At 36.4% G+C, this 17,386-nt stretch overlaps 1 protein-coding gene across 2 annotated transcripts in view; it reads left to right on the top strand.

The window, feature by feature from the left end:
• Zbbx (zinc finger B-box domain containing) overlaps positions 1-17,386 on the top strand; it is a 90,499-nt gene that overhangs the window by 31,282 nt on the left and 41,831 nt on the right. The window contains exons 5-7 of one of the 2 annotated variants that reach the window (XM_021196651.1): positions 1,517-1,663; positions 6,806-6,980; positions 14,384-14,504. In XM_021196651.1, the coding sequence (XP_021052310.1) occupies positions 1,517-1,663; positions 6,806-6,980; positions 14,384-14,504 (443 nt within the window). Of the gene's footprint in view, positions 1-1,516; positions 1,664-6,805; positions 6,981-14,368; positions 14,505-17,386 lie in introns of both variants that reach the window. The other variant, XM_021196650.1, reaches the window with a different exon arrangement.

The following is a 17,386-nucleotide window of genomic DNA, read 5'->3' as shown; positions in this document are numbered from 1 at the left end:
TTTTTTTTTTTTTTTTTTTTTTTTTAATTATTTTCTTTATTTACATTTCAAATGCTATCCCAAAAGTTCCCTATACCCCCACGCCCCTGATCCCCTACCCACCCATTCCCACTACTTGGCCCAGGTCTTCACTGTTGCTTGGTAACTGGGGAGGAGTTTAGCCTGAAGGTCAGAAGCTTGGGAAATTGTTTACATGACTTCTAGCCAGGCTTCTCTTGTGGGAGCTGTGGGCGGTGGTAACTTAAGCAGGAGCCAGAGTTCCAGGAACATGAGGGAACACCTACCATATCATTTAGGTGAATTATCACCACTGGGTTTCAGACCTCAGCTCCACTGGAGACCAGCCGTCTTTGCATGGTCCAATGCCCCACAAGGTTTGCCATCCCACAGTCAAAAACCCGTCCCAGAATTGTTCTTGTCTGAAAGAACTGCAGGAACAAAAATGGAGAAGAGCCTGAGGACAAGGAGGTCCAGTGATAGGCCCAAATTGGGATCCAGCTCAGTGGGAGGCCCCAAGGCTTGACACTATTACTGATGCTATGGTATGTTTACAAACAAGGGCCTATCAAGACTGCCCTCCCAAAAGCCCAACAAGCAACTGAAAAAGTCAGATGCAGTCAATGGACAGAAACTGGTGACCTCTGTGTTTGAATTAGGGAAAAGCTGGAAGAAGCTGAGGAGAGGAGGGTGAGCCTATAGGGAGAACAGCAGTCTCAACTAACCTGGAACCTGGTGATCTCTCAGACACTGAGCCACCAACCAGGCAGGATATACCAGTTTGATATGAGGTTCCCAATACATATATAGCAATGAACTACTGGGTCTGGACTTAGATAAAATGCACCTAAACATCGAGAGACTTGGGCACCAGGGAGTAGAGAAGTCTAAGGGGAGGGGTGAGGAGGAGGTAGGGGGAGGGGTGTGGAATGTGGAACAGTCAGAGGGTGGATCAGGAGGGGGATAAAGTCTGGACTGCAAAAGAAGATTAAAGAATCAATAAAAATTATAATAACAAAGAAAAAAAAGAGAAAAAAACCACACCTGTTAGTTATCTAATAACCAAGTTTTAGCCTTGAAAACATACATGCAAGTAACATTACAAAGACTGAGCAGGCTACATTTAGGAATATACATATTCCTAAATATTAATATTGTTACATATTATATATATGTATATATATATGTGTGTGTGTGTGTGTGTGTGTGTGTGTGTGTGTAATTATGTAACAACATTAAGTGAAAAAGTCGTAAATTTGAAAGCAAACAATAGGTAGCATTGTAGCATCTCGGAATGTTTGAAGGGAGGTATGGGGAAGGGAAATAATGTAATTATATTATGATCTGAAAAATTAATAAAAAACTAAAGTATATAAATTATATTGAATTTTATGAGTCATACAATACTGAAAACTTGAATTTTATGAGTCATACAATACTGAAAACTTGATTTGTTGTTTGCAAATTACTGAGACTCCTGCATTAAGATTCTTGACAGTACTTTCCCTTTTTTTAATAGCCAAAATCTCAAATCTTATCCAACGTATTAAATGCTGCTCATCAATTTATAAAGGAAGTAGATCCCCCCAGTGAAGGAAACCCTCCTGCAGAAGTATCCAGTAAAAGTCAGCAGAAACCCGAAGCCCTCCTTCAGAACAGCTCTGAGGTAAACTGAGGAAGACAAAGGAGGATATTTCCTGTCCTACCTGTGGTGACTGCCATTTATATCTTTTTACCACAGATGCACAGTTGGGGACATTATTTTATCCTGTTGTCAGTTAATATTTGATTGTTTTAGTAATTGAATATATTTAGACTATAAAAATTAATTCTAAGATTACTTTGATTCCACTGAAAATTGTTCTTTTGGTGAAAAAAAATTGACAATACAGCTTTTGTACATTTTAACCATGTCAAGAACTGTATGAATGTTGAAGAAAAACATTCAAGTAAAATCCAGGATGCAATATAATAATTTTTTATTAGTTAGAACTTGTACATGCTCAAAATATAACCGTTTAGGTGGCAGGCACTTTCAACAGTGTATAAAGGAAGATGGATACGAAATTCTGGCAGTTATTTAGATTACCTATTGATCACACAATGAGCTACACAAACTTTTATCTGCACACACACAAATGTATATACATGTTAGGGTTATATTTGCGGTCACGATTAGGGTTTGGTTTAGGGTTAGGGTATATACATGTGTATGTGTATGCACATATATCTGTGTATAGGTACATGTAGAACATTCATATAGATTATTTTCTTTTATAGAGTGGATTGAATGTGGTAGATTTATTGAGGAGAAGCAGGGGAGAGAATAAAAACCTCCCCAAAGTGGGAAGTTTCAAGGGGAAGAGTTCCCTTCTATTGACTCTTTGGCAAGAAACAAACTCCACATTCTGATTGATGTTATAATCCTCTTTCCAGGGTGGTGCTGGTCTTTTTGCAGTAGCTCACTGACTGAGTTATTTGGCTAGTCACAAAGCTTTGTTACTTGAGGATTAAGTGTGGGTTGAATTGAAGTCTCTTGACCTTTGCATATGTAGATAAGTGTTCAATTTCAGCATGATTTCTTCCTGCATAGGAACTAGGCTTGAATGTACCCAAAAAGTGGGAGTGTTTACATGTATTTTTTTCATAGATCTGCAGAAAATGTGCTATGAACCATCACCGGATGAATTAAAGTATATTTTGATGGCTACTCTCCCATGGTCATCTCTCCCCAGCTCCTCTACATCTCCCATCACACGCAATTTCATGCCCTTTTTTCTCTCCTTCCCTAGAGAATATACAGGCCAATAAAACAAATAGCAGAATAAGACAAAGCAAACAGACAAACAGAGAAGAAGGAAAAAAGAAGAAAAAGTTAAGAATTGGGAGTCAAAATAATGTGCCCTTGGAAATGGAAACTGGATGGAAATGATTACATCTGACAGAAAAAGTTTGTGCAGAGCTACCAATAGATTTGATAGTAGCCTGAGTTGTTTGGGAGTTTGCATGAAGCCCTCTTGACAAACAGCCTCCTGGTCCAGGAAGTTTTAATTGGGGACAAGAGAAAACCAGTTGGGGTTTCATCTCCTCTGTTATTTGGTGGCTCCATTTTGAGTTACCTGATGAATGTATATATATTTTAAGAAGCTTCTACTGTGTTAGGTTTCCATAGGACTCCTCAAATGGCCTCTCTTGTTAATTGACTCTCCCCTTCTTTCCCTTTTACTCTCTAAGCCTCCATTTCCAGCCTGTTCCTATTTTCTAAAACTGCATTCATTTTCCATACCTGAGGATTTCCTTCCCTGCCTCTTCTTTAGTCCTTTACTAAATATTTAATTTCTGTGGTTAAGTAGACACTAGCATGCTTATTGATGACTTAAAAGAGATCATCCACATGTAAGAGAATACGCATTTGTCCTTTGGGGTCTTGGTTTTCTCACTCAAGATAAATTTTTATCTAGTTCCATCCATTTATCTGTGAATTTAATGATTTATCTCTTTAACAGCTGAATAATTTTCCATTGTCTTAGCATTAATGTATGTCATTATAATTATTCATTCATCTATTGATAGACATCGAGACTGTTTCCAATTTCTGACTGTTTTGAGTAAAGCAGCAATGAACATGGTTGAACAAGTGTCTCAGTTGTAGGATGAAGCATATTTTGGGTTATTTCCAAGGGTGTTATAGCTGGTTCTTGAGTAGATTGATTCTCATCTTCCTGAGTAAATGCCACACTAGTTTCCATAGTGTCTGTACAAGTTTCCACTCCCACTAGTAATGGATGCATGTTCCCCCTTTCCCCACATCCTCACCAGCATGAACTGTCATTTGTTTTATTGATTTTAATCTTCTGATTTTTATAAGATGAAATCTCAAAGGAGTTTGGGTTTGCATTCCTATGATGACTCAGGATGTTAAACTTCAAGTTTTTCTCAGCCATTTGTATGTTTCATCTTCCGAGAGTTCGTTATTAAGTAGAACCCTATTAGTACAGTTAGTATAGGTTATTATTTTTCTTGGTGTCCAATTTTTTAAAAATTCTTTATATATTTTAGATATTGACCTTCTATAAGATGTATGATTGATAAAAAAGACTTTCCCATTCTTTAGGCTGCCTAATTGTCTGAGTGACAGCATTTTTTGTTTGTCTATTTGTTTTTTGTCACACAAAAATTTTTCATTGTTACTAGTTTCCATTTAAAGATTCTTGATCTTAGTGGCCTGCACTAATATTAGTGTCTTGTTCAGTGAGTCTGTGCCAATGAACTTTTGCTTATATTCTCTTATATCAGATTCAGGCATCTGTCCTTATGTTGAAGTTCTTGATCTATTAGAGTAAATTTTGTGCATTGTAATAAATATGGGTTTATTTAGATTCTTACACATGTAGCCATCCAGTTTTACCAACACCATTTATGAAGATTCTGTCTTTTCTCCAATGTATGTTTCTAGCTTTTTCATAAAAATATCAGGTATCCCTAGGTATATGAAATTATTGTATCACCAGTTTATTCTAAACACCAACTTGTATGTTTTATGTCATTATCATATTGTTTTTATTATTGTTCCTCAGCAGGACAGTTTGAGAGATCTTGGATGTTAATACCTTTAGAAATTCTTCTATTAGTCAGTTTTTTTTTCTTTTGGTTTTGTTTTGTTTTGTTTGTTTGTTTGTTTGGTTGGTTGGTTTGTATCATTTTTGGGGGGGTGTTTCCTTATAAAACTGAAAACTGTTCTTTCAAGTTCTGTGAAGATTTGTGTCATAATTTTGATGGGGAATTACATTGACTCTGTAGATTGCATTGAGTAGAATGGACATTTTTAATGTGTTAGTCTTACTGATTCATGAGAATAGATGATCTTTCCATCTTCTTATATCTTCTTCAATGTCTTACATTTTTAATACACAAACTTATTTGGTTAGAATTACTACTGAAGACATCCAGTCACAGCAGTACTAAGCTCATCTTCTCCAAGCGATTCCTGACAATGCAGCCCAGCTAGGGGAAAGGGATCCAAAGATAGGCAGTAGAGTTAAAGGCAAACTCCACTCCAGTTGTTAGGGAATCCACATCAAGACCAAGTTGCACAACTGCTATATATGTGTAGGGGATGTAGGTCCAACTCATGTATGTTTTTTGGTTGGTGGTTCAGTCTCTGTGAGCTCCTAAAGGGCCCAGATAAATTTACTCTGTAGGTCCTCTTGTGGTGTCCTTGATGACTCAATCAATTTTTATTTGTTTTGCAAGTATTTTTTTTGAGAATTTTTACATCCATGTTCATAAGGAAAATTGGTTTGCAATTCTTGTTCTTTAAGTCTTTATGTGATTTAGGTATCAGAGTAGTTGTGGCCTCATAAAAAGAATTAGGCAGTTTTCTTCTCTATATTGTGAAACAATTTGTGGAGTATTAGTATTAATTCTTCTTTGAAAGTCTGATAGAATTCTCTGCTGAATCAATTTGACCCTGGGCTTCTTGTGATTAGGAAGCTTTTAATTGCTACCTGTATTTTGCTGGGGATTATGAGTCTATTGAAATCACTCATTTGGTCTTGATTTAATTTTGCAAGGTCATATATATCAAGAAAATTATCTATTTCTTTTAGATATTTCAACTTGGCATAGTGCAGATTTTGAAAGCATGTCCTTCTCTCTGAATTCCCCCAGTGTTTGTTGTTATGTCTCCCTTTTCATTATTATTTTATTAACTTGGATCTTCTCTTTAATTTTTTTAGTTAATTTATCAAAGGTTTTATCAATGTTAGTGATTCTCTCAAAGAACCAAAACTTTGAGTTGCACTGCTTCCCCCACTTTGATGAAATTGATTGACCATTTTACTTGTTAAGGGAAGCTACTATACTCTAACCATGTAGTAATGAAATGTTATAAAACAGTATTCACCCAAGATTTATTCCATGGGTTCTATATAATAAACTGTTTCAGAAATAACCTAGTGGAGAAAAGAAACAAGCAATCAAATAGAAAAGAGATCTCAGAAGAGTTAGTCAATGTCACGATTCCCAGTGGAGAACTCTGTAGAAAGGTGATATTGGAGAAATTGAATGGCATGAGCAAAACGGCTGTGAAAACCTATGCAAAGGACTCACAACTAGTGTAAAGTCCTGATGAAGAAATGTACATAATATTTCTCAGTTCTCCAAGATCCTAAGGTTAGCTGGAACAGTGAATGATAAAGAAAAGAGGAGGTTAGAATATAGAACAAGGAAGGAGAAGGTTCTTCAGAAACTTTGCAGATACTGATAGAAACATTGTAGTTCAGAGGATCAAAAGGTTTTCCCCACACTGACAGCATGAGGTTTATATTAGAACATGTAAAATTACATACATATATATCTATACTCATGTCAATTGGTGTGATTTCATGCCTATAATCCTGTAATTCAGGAGTTCAATATAGATACATCTCAAGTTCGAGACCAGTCTTTGCTACACAGAGAATGAGAAGCTGTCTCCTAACAGACAACTGCTGTAATGTGAGAAGGCTGAAAGTAGCAGAGGATTGGTCAATGAGAAAGGATGGATAATATGTACACAACCAGAACATCTGTAGAAGGGATAAGCAAGGATAAAATGATGTCATCAGATTTAAAGTCTCTTCCAGTGTTAACATCTGAGCCAACCATTTATAACTGCTAATAAAGTTTTAAGGAAAAAAAATAGAGCATTTAAATGTGTTCTACATAAAAACACATTCTTCTGAGTTAAATGCATCCTTTTTTTCATGTCCTTATAAGATGCAGGAAATTTAATAAGCAAGTCTTTGTTACATTTTTAACTGGTTAGGTAGAAACTACAGCCACAGAAGGAGGAGAAGGTGGAAACCCAAGGTGCAAGGTCATGTGGGAAATGCCTTTTGATGAAGAAGCATCTGCCCAGTCCTTCCAAGAAGCCTTAACACAGTGGAGAGCTGGGCATCAGGAGAAAAACAAGGAGGAGGAAGTGGACGCAAAAAAACCAGGTATGGACACTGCTCACATCATCATTTAACACAATAGAAGTGTCTTCATTTCTTTCCACTCGTGACAGTACAAATACAATGCTTAAAAACAATAAAAAGCAATTTGCTAGAGCTTCTCAAGGGAGCTTAATGTATACACTAGTGGTGAGTCCTTTAATATTTTTAAAGCATGAAGTTGGCTATGGGGGGATATTTACCTTGTTTTCTTATGTAAATTCAGATCATGGGATGAATGGAACATTGAAGTCTAAACTCTTCTTTTCCTACAAGGAAACAGTGTTTAGAAAACTATTTCATTTGAGATCTACTGTTGCAATGTATCAGGTTGGCAGAATCTATGGGGCAGGTAAGCAAAGGGCACTTTGTGTGCCTTAGATCAGTAAGTTTCTTTTCAGTGTGGACAAATCTCCAACAAAGCAACCTAAGGGGGAATTTATTTTGGCTCACAGTTGGAGACAATAGAGCCCATCAAGGTAGGAGAAATACAGCAGCAGGTGGCTCCAGAGCAGCAGGAGCAGATGGCTGGACTCCTCATTTCTTACATCACTGTAAAGCAGGCATGAGACCAAGACTGGAAGTAGGTGCTAGTATAAACCACACAGCATGCCTCCCTAAGAATTACTTCTTATGGTGAGGCCTCAATCTTCCAAAATGTACTGCCTCCAAAGTAGCACCATAAATAGGAAGGATGGAGGAACAAATGCTTGCATATAAAACCTTAAACCATAAATTGAAGGTTGAACCTATGACCACAATGAACCTCACAGGAAGAATAGAACTATGCTTGAAATAATTTTTTGCATTTATAAAAGCTATTTCTCTGCAAGATTTTAGTCTCAGTTTTTGGTTCAAATATAAAATAATGGGTTTCTTTATGACATAGCCATGTAAACTGTGATGGCTAGTTTTTGTGTCAACTTGATACAACTTTACATTTTTGAGAGGAAAAAAAAAATCTCAGTTGAGCAAATGCCTCCATTAGATTGGCCTGTAAGGCAATGTGTTAAAAAAACAGGGTGTTTTTTTTAAATTAGTGATTGACGTAAGAAGGGCCAGCCCATTGTGAATGGGGCTATCTCTAAGATGGTCCTATAAGAAGAAAGTCTCTAATAATAAACAAACAAACAGACAAACAAACAAACAAATAAATAAAAATTAAAAAGGAGGCTGAGCAAGTCACAAGGAACAAAGAACTCGGCAATATTCTTCCAGGACCTCTTTCTCAGATTTCTCTTTTTCAGATTTCCAGGTTCCTTTCCTGTTTGTGCTCTTTCCCTGACTCCCTTCAATGATAAACAGTAAAGTATAAGTGAAATAAACTCTTTCCACTCCAACTCACTTTTAGTCATGGTGTTTCTTCGCAACAATAGTAACCCTAAAACAGCCTGGATGTTAGCAGACCTTAGTCAGGATATGCAATGAAACAAAAGGTAATGCTCAGAACTTCAGGACTATTGTTAAATTTTAACTTTGAGTTTATAATGGATTATTGCACATGAAGTGAAAGATGAAGCCTTGTTTTAATTCTTTCTCATATTAGGTACATTGGAAATATGGATCCAATATTGAATTATTTCCTTAGACATAAATATTGAAAGTATCTTACACTGCAAGTCTTAGAGATGGTATAAAAATGCATAGGTTAGTACATAAGTAGAAGATGTTAGAATTCCCTCTCCCTTCCCTAATCACTTATATGCTACAATGAAATGCCTAAAATAACTGTTTTGGGGAATTATGAAAATGTTGTCATCAATCCTCATTCAGTGAAAAATCTAGTGTTCAAAGATCATTCAGACTATCATAAAGTTTATCCAACTAACCACAGTTGCTTTTTTAACTGAAAAAGTACCACAGCATTTACAAATGAAGAGACACTCTGGATCTACTACAGAACTTGATAAACATTTACTGTAAGCAGCTTCATGTAGCCAGTCTTCTAAACAGAGACTGAAAAATGTCAGAGACAACACATGAATGAATGAGTTACTAAGATGCAATAAAACCTTTTATTCATGATCACAAATTCAGTGAAACTTAGAAAAACATGTCACATTTAGAATACTAGCTCTAGTCAGGTAATCCTTGATTCAGAAAATGCTCTTTTTCTGTCACTAGATATAATAAGAAATAGAGGTACTATTCATGTTTTTCCCCTATGAGCTGTATGAGTTCTGCTCACATCGAGGATGGTTTAGGGTTACTATTGCTTCAATGAGACATTGTGACGGAAAGTTAGTTGGAGTGGAAAGAGTTTATTTTTCTTATACTGTTTATCATTGAAGGAAGTCAGGGATAGGATATTCCTTCACCATTTAATTACATTATCTCTCTGGCTTTGTAGCATTGTGAAGACTGCAATACCTTGGTTTCCTTCTACCTACCAATAGCCAGTGATTGGCCATTAGACGGATGTCGTTAGGGTAATGGGGTGATACATAGAGTGGTTATAGTGAACATTTGTTTTTTTTTTATCATGAAAGCCACAGTGATTTATCCTCATGGTAAAATACATATTTCAGATACAGATTTGTTTATTGTGCCTACAGTGTATGTCCTATGTAATCCTTATTTATTACCATACTACCCTCAGAAAATAATTGTACCATATCCCTATGAGATAAGTGCAGCTATATCCATAGATTTCATTTCTCTTACCATGTGCCACATTTTCTAGGAATCCCTATCTTAATATTTCCTTGCAGCAAATGACACAAGGTAGAACATGATCCTCATTAGGGGAAAGTATCTCATGAGTTTGGATATTTTTCCTTCAGGCTGCTGTTATGGTCTGTGAACCTCCTGACACATTTCCACTATAACAGGACAAACAAACTACTCTCTGATGTTTTGGAGCTTGTCATCACTAAAGTGAGGGAAGGGTCACTTCTCTGGCTTTGTTAGAGCACAGTTACAGAAGTAATTCTGCCATTGATACACCACAAAGACGAGATTGATTGAAACCCACAGATAAATGGTCGCACGTGGCAGATGTCTTCTGTCTAATATTGTTTTCATAGAGGAATCCCAGGGAAGAAAGGAATTATATGGCTTTACAGAGTTTGAAGAAGAAAATATATTTAACTGGGAACTTTCAAAAGAGAAAATGTTTTTATTTTCATTTTCAGTTCTGCTGTGATATTCATTAGCAAAGATTAAGGTGCATTTAGAATGGGTAGTTGGGGAAAGATGTTATGATAATCAGATGGATATTTGGAAACAAAAGTTTCAATGTTTTGTGTAGAGTGATTGATTTTATCCCTTATTCTCATTCTTCTTACAATGAAGCTCCTGTGTATAAATAGTCATAATAAGGATGGTTATTGACATGTTTAATTTTGATTGACTACAGAAAATTAAACATTTTATTAGTAATATGATATGTGGTTGTAAATATTTTAATTTCATATTAGCTTTTATATTCTATATTAAAATGGGTGTAACAGACGTACTATGAATTTTTTTACAGCTCATGGGGGAAAAACAAATAAGCATCTGTGATTCTCCCATTTCACATGACTACTCTCTGTTTACCCCAACGTCTCCCAGGTCTCACTAACCTGTGTTCTACCTTTTTAAGTCCCTGGTTTCCCTGAAGTTTATTCAAAATATATTGTCTTATTGTGCAAGTATTTCATGTGTGTGTGTGTGTGTGTAAGTAAGTAATTATGTTATGTATATTCTTTTGTATCTCATATGACCCAGTATTATTTATCTGAGATTCATGCATGAAAATGTGTATGGCTGTAACTCACCTACTTTCAATGTTTGTTAATCTTTTATTCTGTGAATGTGCCACTATTTCTCATTTTAAATGCTGATTTTTTTCTTTAATGTATTTCTCATTTTGAGCATGTCAAATAATACTACTATACATTTTTTTGCACATAGTTCTTGAAATATGCCCTATACACAATTCCAAAGATGTCATTACTTGAGAGCAAACTAGCTGTTTTGTCAGGAATATACGTCATCAACTAAACTAGATAAAAATGAACTATTAAGAAATGTATTTTCAACATTTTATACACCCCATCTGCAACATTTTATACTTCATTCTGAAGTATGTAAGAGTTTTCTCTTGATTCCATTATCACCAGCACAATATTTTCAGGCACTTAAGAGTTTGCTCAAATAATGGAGATCATTACTATGCTTAATATATGCCCCTTTTATTATAAATTACATTAAGCACCCTTGTGTTCCACGGCCATTTAGTAGAGCAGTGTGCTTTAAACTTCCCAGCTCTCCAGATATTTTTTATCGCTGATTTCTTCCTTAATTCGTTAGGCACCCAGAGACTTCTTCCCTTCAATGTGAATGTTAGTTGCTTTTACTGACCAGAGGCCATTATGTGAGCTAAAGCTCTTCTCTCTCTGACCTCCCTGCTGACATTCTCCCATTGGCTCTCTTTATTTCCTCTACTTTGGTCTCCTGGGTTTTCCTCAGATTCTTTAGGCATTCATTTACTTTAGGACTTTGTGCTATACGTTAAAAAAAAATGAGCATGTTCTCAAAAGAATGAGTGGTAGAGAATCTCACCCAAATTCTCAGAAGGGAAGTTTGCTGAGCCAGAAACAATATGGTAAATAAAACACTATTGATAGCTCACGAGGTCTTTCTGTCTGTAAGCCATAGCTCCTGTGTGTTTGTGTGTGTGTGTGTGTGTGTGTGTGTGTGTGTGTGTGTGTGTGTGTGCCCTTCAATTGATGAGCAAAGTTTCTTGCTGAATGTATACTGAAGATTCTTCTCCTGGCCGTTAGATGTTTGTTATTAGGATCAGTTATCAAAGATTCTGATAAGCCCATGAATGTTGCATGTAATTTTAAAACATCATGCTTTCTCGGGAGTTCTGCTCGCGCTCCAGGCTAGGCTCCGAGATCAGCTGCCACAGGTCTCACTCAGCTCTATCAAGAGTTAGCTGAGTGCTTTCCCTGGGAGCTGTGATCTCTCTCCCAGACCCTCAAGGCTAGCTTTGCCAAGCAGCCAACATCTGCCTCAGCTGCCCTCTTTTTTCACCTGCCCACTTTAGCTCTGCAGATAGAAAACACTAGACAGTTTTATTATTTTAAAACCAGCCTGATTACTAAATGGCTGGGTGAAGAATTTCCTGTCATAATCCTATCAACCAGCTCTGTCCAACCTCCTTAGCCCCTGATCATGTAGACTTCAAACTCTATAAGACCTACATAACTAGTTTCCTTCTTGTCCAAAGCCTGCTCCGAATTCCCCTTTCCCTGTGTTCTTTCTCTACTCCTGGGAACCAGAAATCCCACCTTTCCCTTTCTCCCATCAGTTGGCTTTTGCCTTTATTATTGACACAATCAAGAACCAATTAGGGAAGCCACACCTCCCTCTACATCTCACCTTTTTTGTCCAAACAACAACTCTTCTCCCACATATAAATTGACAAAACCATAACAATTAGGTATGAGGTACAAATGACATCTAGTCTATAAAGCTGTCAATTAACATATTTCCTTACTGAAAAATTATGATTCTATCCCTGTATTATGTTTAGAATTTTAGCCTGTAACATCATCTAAAAACCATGTCATCTACTCTATAAACTCTATGTTAAGCCACTTGGGTTTGATTATGAGACTAAACCTAGTCCTTAACCCCATCAGAAACCTGAGAATTACTAGATATTACCTGAAAATATAGGAAGCACAAAGTGTAGCTTTCACAATTTAACCATTTGTAAAGATAGCTGACTACCTGTACAGTCCCTCATTACTGAAAATTTTGGAGCATCATTCTTTAGCCTTTTGGTCCAGGATCATCTGACAGACCTATAAAACAGAAATTTGAAGGGCCGCTGATCCTGTCTAGGCAAAGTAAACAGTTGACTGTTCTGTACAATATGCCTTTTTTTCTGTGTTTGTGTGTGTGTGTGTGTGTGTGTGTGTGTGTGTGTGTGTGTGTGACAATATTGTCTGTAGATGAAATGGGCAATTTCTGCTCAGTGGCTGCCTTGCCATGACAACAACCTTGCCTGGAGGTAAAGATGTTCCAGTCTCCTTTGAACCAAGAACGGGGTGTTGTCAGGAGGTGGCATGTCTCTAGTCAAATGATTCTCAATAATGAAATGGCCTTAGCTGTCATCTTTTGTGGACTTTTGAAGGCTTTGAAGACTATTTATACAAGGTAACTGGGGAAACAACACCTCTTTCTACACAGGAGGACCAGGTCTCAGCTTTATTTTTCTGAGGTTGTGCCATTGGTGAATGGAGAAAAGTGAAACCCAGGTTGCTTGTTTTAGTCCTGTACTCTTCACATCTTTATCCAGATTTTAGAGTCAAGCACAGTATTCAATTACAGTGCTTCTGTCCTTCATCTCTCTGAAAAAACAAAGACAATCTAAGTCCCCCTATCTTTCTCTAACTCTTCGCTTTTCTGCTCCAATTCTCTAAACTTCAATGCACCTCCTGCCCCTCCCATCATGGTCATAGTCATAATTCACACTCAGAACCTTAACTCTTTCTCTTCTTTTATGTAACAGATAATCGTTATTACTCTCCAAATTTCTGCTACCTCTTTCCTTAATACTACAATACTCTTGGGCAGATGGGAACTCAGTTCCTCCATGGAATTATTTAGCTGCTGGCATTTGGCTGGTGCCAAATGCTAATCATTAAAGTCTGTGCAGTATGAGTTTAGGACCAGCTTGATGTTCAAACAGTTTAAAAATAGGTTTTTAAGCTTTACTACTTCTTTTTCCTACTTTTCGTGGAGCACTTTATTCTGGTGGTGGTTGCAATCTAGCTAGGAGGCAGTGTCTGGAGGTGAGAGTGGCCACCATCCCTGGGTTGAGAGTGGCCACCATCCAAGGCTTTATCACTTTCAAATAGCGCTGAGTAGTACTTTTTAGTTTGTGGTGTTTCGGAAATAGTAGCATTTGGGAATAAATTACATCAAAGGCAAAAGTTCATGGGGGGGGGGTTAATGTTCTCATTATAAATGAGAAAATTCATTATCATTTATATTCTATTCACTATAATGTGTAAATATTATTAGGAATGGCTATACACCTTTTATGTGTATGCGTGTGTTGAGTGAATGGAATGTTCAAGCACTCTGTTTGTATTTATCTTTCTCATTTATGTTAATTTGGAAAGCTTTTGACTCATAAAAATCATTTTATTTCCAGAGATTTTGAAGAAATTGTCTACAGAATCATTTATTAAGACCAGTTTTTAAGAACCTTTAGAATTATTTACATAGTAAGCTTGGTATTATATTAATATCACATATCATAACATGATAAAAATTACATTCACAGGGATAAATGCCAAAGAAATATCCTCCATAAACAACCAGCACTTTTCTTTATCTAAAGAGAAGATACAAGTGTTCAGAGGCATGGCTACACTAATTATGTGCAGTGTTTATTTTTGTAGACTCTGTGGAAGAATGTGAAGTACAAACTAATTTGAAAATTTGGACAGAACCAATTAATATCGAATTCACAGAAGACAGTTTGTCATATATGGAAAAATTATGGCTTAAAAAGTACAGAAGGTATTCAGTAGAATTTTAATACTACTATTTCTTAGGAAATAGAAGTTATTTTTATTTCATTTTGTCAATAAGTTTTGTAAGTATATTTCACATTTGTATGACTAATTTTACAGCAATTTTAAATTCCTATGAAGCTTTGACTATATTAGCAACAATTACTTATATTTATATATATATACACAAATATGGTATATTTTAATCTTGAGAAAAATAAAATGATGTGTTCCTGGGGAAAGAAAAAATTAAGTACAGAATTTAAGAATAATAACAAAAGTATGCAATAAACAAAGATTTACTTTAAAATGGCTTTGCTGTATCTTTGTATAGATATTTGAGGCTTTATTTCACAAACTTATTAAATTAAAACATTTTTAGAATTAAGTTAATTTTAAATTAATTAGATTTCTAATTTCATACTTTAATTCTAATCAGTTCAATGTTACTTTTAAAGTTGTTTGTTTATTTTTGTAATTCACTTTACATCTCAATCACAGCCCTCCTCCCTTCTCTCTCCACAGCCCTACCCTTACCTCTCGCTCCCATCACCTCCTCCCATTCTCTTTAGAGAAGGGGAGCTTGGCTTGGGTACCACCTTACCCTGCACATCTGGTCCTAGCAGGTCTAGGCACATCCTCTCCCAGTGAGGCCAAACTAGCAGTACAAGTTGGGGGAAAAGTTAATACAATGGCAGGGAACAGAAACAGAGACAATCCCTGGTCCACTAATTAGGGGACCCATATAAAGACAAAGCTGCACATCTGCTAAAAATTTGTAGGGTGTCTAGTTTCAACTCCTGCATGCTTCCTGGTTGAAGCGACCAGGCTCTGAGAGCCCCCGCGGTCCCAACTTTGTTGACTCTGTACGTCCACTTTTGATATCCTTAATCCCTTGGAGTTGTTCACTTCTAATTTTCACTCTTCCACAAGACTCCCAAGCTCCGCCTGATGATTGGCTGCGGGTCTCAGCATCTGCCTCCATCTGTTGCTTGATTTAGAGTCTCCGGAGACAGTTATGTTAGGCTCCTGTCTGCAAGCATAGTAGATTATCATTAATAGTGTCAGGGGTTGGCTCTCTCACATGGCATGGGTCTCAAGTAGGGGCAGTCATTGGTTGGCTGTTTCCTTACTCGCTGTTCCATCTTTATCCCTGCATATTTTGTAGGCAAGAATAATTTGGGATTGTAGGTTTAGTGGATGGATTGTTGTCCCTCTTCCTCAATTTGAAGTTGTACCTCAGTAAAGGGGGTGGATACTTTAGACTCTATTTCCAACTCTGGTAGGAATCTAAGCTAGGGTCAACTCTATGAACTCCCAGCACCCTGTCCTGTCCCAGACCTCCAGCTAGGCTACAGAGATGGCCACATCAGATTTCCATTCTTAGTCCAAACCCTCTCTCACTACCCAGTCCGCACATCATATCATCATTCCAGTTTCCCTCTTCACCTGTCCTACCTAGTTCTCTCTCATCATCTTTCTTTGATGACTATTTAGTTTCCCCTTCTGAGTACAGTTTATTAATCCTGACTTGAGACCTCTTTATTTCTGCTTTCTTTGGGTCTGAGGATTTTTAGCATGGTTGTTCTGCACTTTTTGACAAAAGTCCACATATAAGCTACTACAATCAATACCTCTCTCTCTGGAGCTGAGTTACCTCACTTGTGATGTTTCTCAAATTCCATCAATTTCTCAGCAAAATTTATATCTTTTTTTTTTTTTTTTTAGTGGCTGAATAGTATTCCATTGTGTAGTTGTGCCACAAATTCTTTATCCATTCTTCAGATAAGAGACATCTATGTTGTTTGCAGTTTCTGACTATTACTAATAAAGCTGCTATGAACATAGTTTAGCAGTTTTTTTTGAGGGGTGGTCAAACATCTTTTCGGTATATGCTCAGGAGTGGTATAGCTGGGTTTTGCAATATAACTATTCCAAATTTACAGAGAAACTCTCAATTTGATTTCCAAACAGATAGTACAAGTTTGCACTTGTACCAGCAATGGAGGGATGTTCCCCTTAGTCCACATCCTTGTGAACCTATGCTGTCACTTGAGTTTTTGATCTTAGTCGTACTGATAGGTATAAGATGTAATCTCAGGGTTGTTCTAATTTTTATTCCCCTTATGACTATGGAAATTAAGTGCTTCTTGCCCATTCAAGATTCCTATGTTTAGAATTCTGTTTATCTCTGTATTCCATATTTTAATTGGGTTGTTTAGATTCTTAGTGTCTAAATTCTTTAGCTCTATATAAATTTTGGATATTAGCTTTCCATCAGATTTAGGGTTGGTGAAGATCGTTTCACAATTTGTAGGCGTCATTTTGTCTTATTGAAAGTGTCCTTTGCCTTATAGAACTATCCAGTTTCATAAGATACCACTTAATAATTGTTGATCTTAGAACTTGAGCCGTTGTTCTATTCAGGAAGTTTTCTGCTGTACCAATGAGTTTAAGACTATTCCCCAGTTTTTGTTCTATTAGATTTAGTGTATCTGGTTTTATGTTGTGGATTTCAATCTTCTTGGACTGAGTATTGTGCAGGACTACAGATGGGGATATATTTTCATTCTTTGACATTGAGACATACATACAGTTAGACCAGCACCATTTGTTGAAGACGCTTTCTCTTTTTCTTTTCTCTTTTTTTTTGAAACATTTCATTAGCGATTTATTTATAAAATATAGTTACATATTTAACTGAAACAGTAATTGTTCACATTTATGTGCTTTAGTGGAACATTTCAGCCCTGTATGCAATGTATGGCATGTGTAACACTTCAGGATCATTTCTTTATTATTATTATTATTATTATTATTATTATTATTATTATTATTATTATTATCTTTATTTACATTTCAAATGCTATCCAGAAAGTTCCCTATACC

Source organism: Mus pahari, chromosome 4, assembly GCF_900095145.1.
Source record: "Mus pahari chromosome 4, PAHARI_EIJ_v1.1, whole genome shotgun sequence".
Classification (NCBI taxonomy): Eukaryota; Metazoa; Chordata; class Mammalia; order Rodentia; family Muridae; genus Mus; species Mus pahari.
Note: the sequence above shows the minus strand (reverse complement) of the source record. Positions and strands in the feature narration are given on the sequence as shown.